Source organism: Phyllopteryx taeniolatus, chromosome 15, assembly GCF_024500385.1.
Source record: "Phyllopteryx taeniolatus isolate TA_2022b chromosome 15, UOR_Ptae_1.2, whole genome shotgun sequence".
Lineage (NCBI taxonomy): Eukaryota > Metazoa > Chordata > Actinopteri > Syngnathiformes > Syngnathidae > Phyllopteryx > Phyllopteryx taeniolatus.
Genome location: NC_084516.1, coordinates 21,607,875 through 21,618,706, shown reverse-complemented (window position 1 = coordinate 21,618,706; position 10,832 = coordinate 21,607,875). Strand labels below are relative to the sequence as shown.

The following is a 10,832-nucleotide window of genomic DNA, read 5'->3' as shown; positions in this document are numbered from 1 at the left end:
TGCCGTGTGTTGCTGTCCTCTTTCCATCGGCTCTCAGCGTACTGATGCGAAACGTCATTGACTTAACAACTTGCAAGGGTGGAAAGCCATTCGAGTCGGGCTGTCCTATACTTGCATTCTTTTGCCAATGTGTTGTATTTCAGAAGAATACGAGGCCGGATAAAAGCCAATCCAGATAGAGGCGTACGCAAGAAAGTTGCCTCTGTAAACGCCGCTGCGCCCGTGGCTCGACCCTTGACCGGCAGGAGATGACAGAAATCATAATCGGCCGACTTACAGAACACGCTGCACGCGCGAGTTTCAGTTTTCAGACATTAAGCGACGTACGTTAAGCTTGTCTACGCTTACGTTAAGCCTTTTACGCCGTCACCGACTACGGAGAGGAGAACGCGAAACCCCAAAATATCGAGGCGATCGTTGTGATATTTTCAGAAGTCGAAGTGAGCACAAACAGAGATGTCGCTGAAGATGATTCCCATTTTCCTGACATGAAGCATTTTAGAGCGTCCGCTAATATTAGTGCGGCTACACCTGAGGCCATGCAAGGTGTCGCAACGTTGTCCTTTTGGCGCTGTGTCGCGGCAGTAAACCTGAAATACGAACTCAAATCTCCAAAGGCTTCCCGGGTTCCGGATGTTTTCCTGCCACGGGGCCTGAAATCAGCTCATTCAAATTTGCCGAACTTATCTACGTCACTGGCGCAGATCTCCGCCTACCTCTCCGCTCCGGGCCGGCGCTGTCGACACAACACAGAGGCCAAATAGGAACAAAACCGGGTCAAACAGAAGTATCGGAATCCGAATCATCTTTATTTTTATTTTTTTAAAGTCAGTGTCAGCGGGGCCTTTTCTGGACTCTCGTATGACAAAAGCCAGGTGTGGGGTTTTTTTTTGGGGGGGGAATCAAATTGACACTTGTATACTAAGTCCACGTGAGAGAGTCACTCCACTGGGTGTAAATATCCCAAATAGGGGATTTGTAGTTTGCTGCGACCTACAAGGATACGAGGAACGCGTCCGCCCGGAACAGCCGGTTTCGCGCATCTCCGACGGCTTCTCGGAAGTTTCAGTCGAAATGAGGACATTCCTGTTCCGCAGCCTGGCTGGAATTTGAACGGCGCGGAGGAACCGCCGGAAGCTGATTGGTCGAGCGCCACACGGTTCCGGCGTGGAGCGACGTCACTCAGCGCCTTCCGGGCCCCCGATTGGCCGGCCACGCGGGAGGCGGGCCGGGAGCCGGGCTACGTCTCTATATATAGCTGGCGGTTCCCCAGCATCTGCAAATGATTGCTAGTTTGCGCTCGGAGGAGGAGGTCGTCCGCGCGCAGCCCCCCCACCCCCCCACCCCCTCCCCCGCCCTCCATCCTCGCCTCCGCGCTTCCGATGTTCCTTGGCAGAGCTGACTTGACATCGTTCGCCGAACACTCCCGGTCATGATCGACACCATGGAATGCGCCGTGGACGCGCAGAGCGTCATCTCCATTTCCCTGATGAAGATCCACAACTCGAGGACTCAGAGAGGCGGCATCAAGCTGCACAAAAACCTGCTGGTGTCCTACGTGCTGAGGAACGCCCGGCAGCTGTACGTCAAGGAGAAGTACGCGGAGATTTACCGGACGCAGCAGTACGAGGAGGCGATGGCGGTCTGCGAGCGGATCCGGGAGCTGGACCCGCAGGGCGCCCGCGAGACGGCCAGCGCCGCTCCCGGGGACGCCGACGCCCGCAAAGAACCGGAGCGCTGCTACTGCGCGGAGGTCTCCGACGTGGCGCACTGGGAGCAGCTGACGGCCGACGGCAGCGCGTACTGCAGCAAGACCACCGTGCTGGACTTGGACACGCACGTCGTGACCACGGTGGAGAACGGCTACCTCCACCAGGACTGCCGCCGCTGCGACGCGCTCCGAGCCGGCCGGGGCAAGAAGCGCAAGGGGGACTTCGGCCGCTGCTCGTGCGACGTCGAGGACGCGTCGGAGCGCAAACGCGCCAAACGCGAGGAGTACGCGTACGCGCACCCGGACTGCGCGGACACCTCCGACATCTCCAACCTGATCTCCATCTTCGGCTCGGGCTTCACGGGGCTGCTGAGCAGGCAGGCGGACTTGGAGCAGATCTGCAGCAAGCAGGCGCTGGCCAGCCTGGGCGCCTGGACCCGGGCCATTGTGGCGTTTTGAAGCCGGGGGGGTTGGGGGGGGGGGGGGGGGGGGGGGGTGTTATGGTGGGAGATCCACACTGTGACGCGTTTCGCACGCGCAGAAAGAAGCTCTCCTCGTGTATTTACTCGGCAACAAACACACACGCGGGCGGGCGCTTCTGCAGATGTTCCGCAGATGGAGACGTTGGAACATTTGGGAGCGTCCAACAGGTCACCCGGCGGCAAAGCAGGAATGTTCTCTGGAGCTTCACGGGGACCGCGCCGGCTTGCTGGAAAACTGCTTCGCCACCGCAAGCAACAGGTGTGAGGTGGGCGAGCGCGAGGCACGTGCGCACACGTTTCGGGGGGCGGGTGCTCCAGCCCATATGATTCAAACAATTACTGAACAAAACAGTCGTGGGAAGGACTCCTGAGAGTTGACGTGATTCGTACGTATGCGTCGCTTGCGCGTGATTCAAACGCCTTATTGGATTATTTCCACGGGAAAAGATGAGGGCGGTTTACCACCTTTGAATCATGTGCAAAAGCAAATTCAGTGCTTTTCTTCCCCCCCCCCCCCCCCCCCTCTTCAAGTGTATATGTTTGATGTGTTATGTATTTATTTCGGTTGACACCATCGACACGGGCACTCATGCAAACCGTATGAACAAAGGAGGTGAAAGGGAGCGACAGCGCACGCACCCCTGCCCAATACGATACACACAAATCATTTGAAAACAATAAATGCCCGGCAGATTATCGAAACACTTTGGGTGGAATTGATGACACAAAAAGGGTCTTTTTTGGTTTTGTTTTGTTTGTTTTTTCCAACATCGCCGAATAAAGAAACAAAATGGGCTGCGGCCAAAAAAAGGCACTTTTTTCATCCAGGGCAAAAAGGCGGGTGCTCGAGCACCGCTCGGGGTCCCACGCGCGCACGTGCCCCACGACCACCATCGCTGACCGCGCGCTCCGGATATTTGCAACCTCGGTGTATTGAACGCGAGCGATGGAAGGGATGAGGAACGATACCCCCTTCCCGTTTGCCCGCTCACGGAGCGCCTTCCCCCCCCCCGACGGGGTCAGAGGGCGAAGGACGTCAGTTTTGCAGGAACGACAGATATTTGAACGCTGACAAACGTCACGCCCAGGCGCTCGCGTCTTCACGGCGGGAGAGACGCGCGCGCACGTGGACGAGCCTGACGGTGGATCGACGTCTGTTGCCTTAAACGCAAAATGCGCGCGATTGCTAGCTAAGCTGTCGTCGGTCGGAAATTGCAAGTTGGATGAAAGCGACTGAATGTCCGCTGTTTTTGTCTTTCGCTTTTTCCGTTCGCCGCCGCAATCCGATCCCGATAGGGAACAGTTACACTGGGACTTTGACATACAGTATATCTTTATTAAGCGTGTTATTTTCAACATTCGAGGTCACACATGAGCCCAAAATCAGTCCGTTTACTTTGGTTTCTGTACAACAATAATGTTAGTCCTTTTGTTTTAAAAAGGCCGAGTCATTATTTCGCCATAACCTGAAAATTCATGCATTAGCTTTACGAGCACTACGTGTACCAAAATAAAGAGAGTATTCTGCCATTCTCGACATATTTTGTTGCTATTCTTGTATTTTTGTGCTTAAAAATTGTATATTGCCGGGTAAAACTGTTGCAGAAAGTATTTGTAAAAAAAAAAAAAAAAAAAAAAGATATCATCTTAATAAAAAGAAAGGACAATTTGAATCTCACGTGTGACTGTAAATGCTGTTTGTTACATGCAGGCGCCTCGCTAGCGTATTTGAACGTGCTTCCTTCAAGGTTTGTGACTCTTCCACGACGGCTTTGTTGAAAGGGTCAGAGATCACGTGTTCTTTTTTCAATTCATAACATCGAATGATACATGCTTGTAACAAGCTGTGGTCAACAAATCATTTTCCGTATGGATTTGATTTGATTTGTGGGGCCTATTCCGCCATGAAGACGAAAACCATTGTAGCGCAGATCTCCGCCTACCTCTCCGCTCCGTGCCGGCGCTGTCGACGTAACGCACGTGCGCGTTCTACACGGAGCCGACACACGAGCAAATATTGTAATATTAGCGGCGCGTGGGCTATATAGTGGCGGGCCAGCTCCAACACACATTTCATAGGGTCTTGCGGGCCAAATATAATTACAACGTGGACCAAATTTGGCCCCCGGGCCGGAGTTTGTACATGTGTCCAATGGAAAAAAACAAAAAAAATGGTATAAAAAGAAGAAAACACACTTTAAGAGCGTTCGCATTGTACCAGTATGTGTGCAAATGTTTGGCCACTTAGATTAAGATGTTAAGAGTTTGATTCTTCGTCAATATTTTCATGATTCCGATCCATCCGTCCATTTTCTGAGCCGCTTCCCGTCACGCGGGTGGCGGGCGTGCTGGAGCCATCTCCGGGCGAGAGGCGGGTTGCACCCTCAACCCCAATCCAGCCGATCCCAGGGCACGTAGAAACAAATTGGCACTCACGGGCATGTTTTTGGGGATGTGGGAGAAAAGCCACGCAGGCACGGGGAGAACATGCAAACGGATTTGAACCCCGCTCCCCAGAGCTGTGAGGCAGACGATCCAACCGGTCTCTTTACCATTCTGATACACAAAAGGTCATTTATAGTGATGTCGACCCAAATGACCCCAAACAATGTAATGTGATGCAGTCATACTGTACGCCACGATGCTGCATGAGTCTTTCTCGACCTTTCAAAAAAAAAAAAAAAAAGTCCTTTTCCGCAATGGATTATGAACAGTATGCTGTTTTCTTGATTTGCGATTTTCATCATGTGACCCACACTTGGGTCACATGATGACCATCAGAAAAGCCGAGGGGGGGGGGGGGGGGGGGGGGGGTCAACACTCAGATGAGGCGATAGAAACAGCCTGGGAATGGTTTTCCCTTTGGAAAAAAAAAGATCATTAAGAGCGAAATAAAATTGTGATTTCTTGAAATGCGGAAGCAAATCAATGGACTCTCTTCGTGCGGAGCACAGTTGATTTCTCATGCGTGCTATCCTGAAAGACTTTTTTGCCATAAGCCGTCTGCCCAGACACAACAGCAGCACATGTGGAGGAAATTTCCCGCTCGGAAAATCATCGAGTCCTGTTATCTCTGTAGTGTGCCACTTGGTGGTGTTCTTGAAAATCAATGACTGCCGATCACGAGGGCTCCGTATGCGGAGAAGAGGCGCCTCCGACGGGCCCTCCCCTCCGACGGGCCCTCCCCTCCTCCTTCCTCCTCTTTGCCGGTTGTTCCGCTTCTCGAATGGGGACGCTGCGTTCAACCGTCTCCCGCTGTTGCACTTCGCTCCGCCAAGTTGTGCAGCGGTTTTGCAGCAAAACCAAACAACAACAACAACAACAGGAAGAAGAAGAAGAATAAGCAAGAGCCCCCACAATTCCCATGATGACCCCATAATTGTGGCAATTGATTCATTCACAGATAAAAGTGAGCACATGCAGTAGCGCCTCCATCTGGTTCGGAGAAGAGTGACAGCCACCCTGACAGCATTCATCTCCCCTTTTTTTTGCGGGCCTGGCACCACTGAAACTATTTTTCTTTGCCTCCTAATGGTGACTTGCACATTATTTCAATATATAATATTTGAAAATGTGCACATCAGAGAACAAAGAATTGATATTTTAAGAGTGAAGAATACGGATGTGTCGATGCATATGCTGCAAAATATAAGAGATACTTCTTTACATATAAACAGCAAAGTGCACAATAAGTCCCAGAACATTCAGAAACATTTTATATATACATATATATATATATATGTGTGTGTGTGCGTGCTGGAGCCTATCCCAGCTATCTTCGGGCAAGAGGCGGGGTACACCCTGAAGTGGTCGCCAGCCAATCGCAGGGCACGTAGAAACAAACAACCATTCGCACTCACATTCACACCTACGGGCAATTTAGAGTCTCCAATGAATGCATGTTTTTGGGATGTGGGAGGAAACCGGAGTGCCCGGAGAAAAGCCACGCAGGCACGGGGAGAACACGCAAACTCCACACAGGCAAGGCCGGATTTGAAACCCGGTCCTCAGAACTGTGAGGCAGACGCTGTAACCAGTCGGCCACCGTGCCGCCGTATATATATATTCACAACCCCAATTCCAATGAAGTTGGAACATTGTGTTAAACAGAATACAATGATTTGCAAACCATGTTCAACCTACATTTCATTGAGTACACGACAAAGACAAGATATTGAATGTTCAAACTGATCAACTGGATTGTTTTTAGCAAAATGCTCATTAAGTTAGAATATTATGGCTGCAACATGTTCCAAAAAAGCTGGGACAGGTGGCAAAAAAAGAGTGAGAAAGTTGAGGAATGCTCATCAAACACGTGTTTGGAACATCCCACAGGTGAACAGGCCAATTGGGAACAGGTGAGTGCCGCGATTGGCTAGAAAAGGAGCTTCCCTGAATTGCTCAGTCATTCACAAGCAAACATTGGGCGAGGTTCACCTCTGCGTGAGAAAATAGTCCAACAGTTTAAGGACAATGTTCCTCAACGTACAATTGCAAGGAATTTAGGCATTTCATCATCTACGGTCCATAATATCATCAAAAGGTTCAGAGAATCTGGAGAAATCACTGCATGTAAGCGGCAAGGCCAAAAATCAACATTGAATGCCCGTGACCTTCGATCCATCAGGTGGCACTGCATCAAAAACCGACATCAATGTGTAAAGGATGTCACCACATGGGCTCAGGAACACTTCAGAATACCAATGTCAGTAAATACAGTTCGGTGCTACATCTGGAAGTGCAATTTAAAACTCTACTATGCAAAGCAAAAGCCATTTATCAACAATACCCAGAAACGCAGCCGGCTTCTCTGGGCCCGAGCTCATCTAAGATGGCCTGGTGCAAAGTGGAAAAGTGTTCTGTGGTCCAACGAGTCCACATTTCAAATTGTTTTTGGAAATTGTGGACGTCGTGTCCTCCGGGCCAAAGAGGAAAAGAACCATCCGGACTGTTATGGACGCAACGTTCAAAAGCCAGCATCTGCGATGGTATGGGGCTGTGTTAGTTCCAATGGCATGGGTAACTTACACATCTGTCAAGGCACCATTAATGCTGACAGGTACATACAGGTTTTGGAGAAACAGATGCTGCCATCCAAGCAACGTCTTTTTCATGGACGCCCCTGCTTATTTCAGCAAGACAATGCCAAACCACATTCTGCACGTGTTACAACAGCGTGGCTTCGTAGTAAAAGAGTGCGGGTACAAGACTGGCCTGTCTCCCATTGAAAATGTGCGGCGCATTATGAAGCGTAAAATAAGACAACGGAGAAAGATGGGAAAGAATTCCACCTACAAAGCTTCAACAATTAGCGTCCTCAGTTCCCAAACGTTTATTGAATGTTGCTCAAAGTAAAGGCGACGTAACACAGCGGCAAACATGAGCCTGTCCCAGCTTTTTGGGAACGTGTTGCAGCCGTGAAATTCCAAGTTCATGATTATTTGCTAAAAACAAGAAAGTTTGAACATGAAAATATCTTGTCTTTGTAGTGTATTCAATGAAATGTAGGTCGAACATGAGTTGCAAATCATTGTATTCTGTTTTTATTTAGGTTTAACACAACGTCCCAACTTCATTGCAATTGGGCTTGTGTGTATATATTTATATATCATATATATTCATCACACAAAAACGATTTATACTTCATTTACTTGACTTAATTTAACTTATTTAATTTTCTCTCTGATGACAAAAGGACAATACCAGGTGGCACGGTGACGTATCGGACGTGACTGGGGGGTGACTAGCGTTGTTTTGAGTGTGTGTTGTGTGCGGAGCAGGGGGTCCTGGGAGGAGGGGAAGGCAAGAGAACAGGCAGAGTCAGGAGGGGTGGAATGGGGGTGGGGCATAGCAGGACGAGGAGAGGAGGGGGATGCTTTGTTAGGAAAGTGGGTAGATGCGTTGGGGGTTGCACAGACCACATGTGACAGCAGAAGGAGGGTGTGTGTGTGTGTGCGTGCGTGTGGGCGGGTTGGCTGAGGAGCGAAGGGGTGGGTGAAGGGAATAGGTGCACTGGGCGGGGGCGGAGTCAGACTGCCACAGCGGAGATGGCGCAGGTCATCGTCTGAGAGATGTGATCGACATCAGAACCTGCCTCGTGAAAATCGAATTGCTCCCAAAATTGGCGGCAAGACGAATATGCTCCACGGGAGAGGAGAAAAGAAAAGACCGAATGCACAAGCGGTCCGGAGTCCAACTTGCCTGAATTGGGTTCGTTTCCGGTCCCGGAGGTGGCAGCAATTTGCATTGGAGAGAGGCTGACAACAACAAGTCGCATTCAACATCTCGTTACTGACTTTGCTGTGGAGCGCGAGTACCCAGAGAAAAAACCCACACAGGCACAAGGAAGGCCAAAGTCAAGACTGGAATCTCGAAGCTCAGAAGTGCGAGGCCGACACGCTGACCGCTTGCACGCTGCGCTGCATTCTCCCACCTATGTGATAAAGAATATTGATTTCTTTTTTGTTGCTGTAGCACAAATGTACTCCCCCGCCGGTCGCAGTGCCACCCAAGTGGCTCCGTTGTCTTCGTGAATTAGAGCACACGTTCGTCGCAGTCGGCGACGAGACCGCAGCGTGCGCAGAGAGACGGCGCCCGCGTTTAATCAATGGAATACTGTCAGGTTAAGGTGTTGGCATTATTATAACAGACCGAAACCAATCAAGCATATGACACGGTGAGCTGAAAATGGCCCCCGGGCTGTAAGTTGGGACACCGCTGCTTTCATGCACGTCTGCATGCTGAATGATTTCATAAAAATGCAATCCAGGATCGACTAACAACACCGAAGCGAAAGTACTTTACAAGAACATTCCGTGGACGTCCGTGGAGTAGTCATGCCTGGAACACAAACACGCAGTACAAACGGAATCCGTTTTTCTCGACCGCTTCATCCGGAGGAAAGCGGAGCGCCCGGAGAAAAGCCACGCGGACACGGGGGAGAACATGCAAACGCCACACAGGCGGGGCCGGGGTTTGAACCCCGGTCCTCAGAACTGTGAGGCAGAAGTGCTAACCGGTCGTCCGGCGTGCCGCCTGTTTAGGTTACGTGAACACCCCAAGTTGTTCGTAGGTGTGAGTGCGAATGTGAGCTGTGATTGGCTGGCTGGCAACCAGCCCAGGGTGGACCCCGCCTCTCACACAAAATCAACCTTAAGCCGCCTCAATGAGGTCTCGCGGGATAATAATAAAAGAAAGCAAACGTATAGTTGTACGTTCCAAGCACATCTAAACGTGGATGTTAAGTGATAATGGCACCGTCGTGGTTCCCTTGGAAACTCTCATAAAACAGTTTTCTCTCTAATGAGGACAAATGAAGGAAAAGTACTTTGACTTGAGTGCATCTTCAAGGCGGAGTTATCCATTCATGCTCAAAAATGCAAAGTGCAGCGCCACAGAAAGCCGCATGTTGTTGAATATTTGCGAACAGTCGGACACGCCCCGGACACCAGCTCAAAAACTAGGCCAGGGTCATTTGCATAATTTCATTGAATACGCTTGCCCTTATTTGCATATAATATTTCACAATACATTTGACAAGTGCACGATGTCAAAATAATCTCGTTTTGTCCAAATGCTGTTGAAATGTTTTCCTGACACTGACACGTGCAAAGCGGTCACCAGAAACGTCTCCGGCCAATCCTGTTAAGGTGCAACAAGCGAACAAAATTGTGCCACATCACCGGTACCTGCGTGCGTGTCTGAGAGCTGCGCATTTTGATCATAAACACACTAAATACATACGTGCAATTTTGGGATACAGCTGAAAAAAAACAACAACAATAACAACATCTACATTGCTTACTGTGTAACATGCTTGCTTAAAAATTCTTTTTAAAAAAAAAAAAAAAAGACAATTCTGTAGTCTACAGCACGGTATATGCCCGCCGACCGAAGGAGGACTTTTTTGTACATTTCAACACAATTTCATTCCCACGTCTCTGAAAGAAAAACAACACATTTTGTTGTCAAATATGATAAAAAGGTCGCGCAATGTTGAGCCACAGCGAAAGAGCAATGAATTGTAAAATAAACCTGCAAATAATGCAAGCCTAATTTCTGGGGGACGCCAACTCATTTTGATACAGCAGCACCCCCCCCCCCCCCCCCCCAAGGTACACATGAACAGTTTGCATTTGATCCAGACTAAACCAGACCCCTATAGAGTACGGTACAAAAATGGACCTTGGACTCATTTGGGGCGACTTTTGCATTTAAAGCAATGCACAACATGTCAAATTGAATTTTGTGAATATTTCCAATAATAACATGTGAACAGCTCTCTTTGTCCTAAAAAGGAGAAATAATGTCAACCTCGGCTTTAATATCATCACATGTACGCGACACAATAAGTGACTTCTTTCATTCCGATTCAAACGTAGGCCAGTGATACGGCTGTGTGAAACATTCCTCAGCCTCACAGAAACAGTGACCTATCATGAAATGCTGCAAAAAGGAGGACTGGTGTTGGTACCGAGCGGTTGAAGTTAAGAAACGTGCCACATATATTCCATATATTTTATTCATATATATTTTGCGAAATCCGGTCATTCGAATTTATCTACGTCACGAGCGACGATCTCGGCCGACCTCTCCGCCCCCGAGCCGGCGCTGTCGACATATAACAAACACGCGGGCCC

General features: G+C 49.5%; 1 protein-coding gene across 1 annotated transcript; it reads left to right on the top strand.

Moving 5' to 3' along the window:
- The first annotated feature begins 1,345 nt into the window (after nucleotides 1–1,345).
- ier5l (immediate early response 5-like) lies at nucleotides 1,346–3,866 on the top strand. Its single transcript, XM_061747373.1, has one exon. The coding sequence runs from the start codon at nucleotides 1,433–1,435 to the stop codon at nucleotides 2,168–2,170; it is 738 nt and encodes a 245-aa protein (XP_061603357.1). The 5' UTR covers nucleotides 1,346–1,432; the 3' UTR covers nucleotides 2,171–3,866.
- The last annotated feature ends 6,966 nt before the right edge of the window (nucleotides 3,867–10,832 follow it).

What these genes read in the sequence shown, in the direction of transcription:
- ier5l (XM_061747373.1), top strand. Translation starts at nt 1,433, where the DNA reads ATGATCGACACCATGGAATGCGCCGTGGACGCGCAGAGCGTCATCTCC.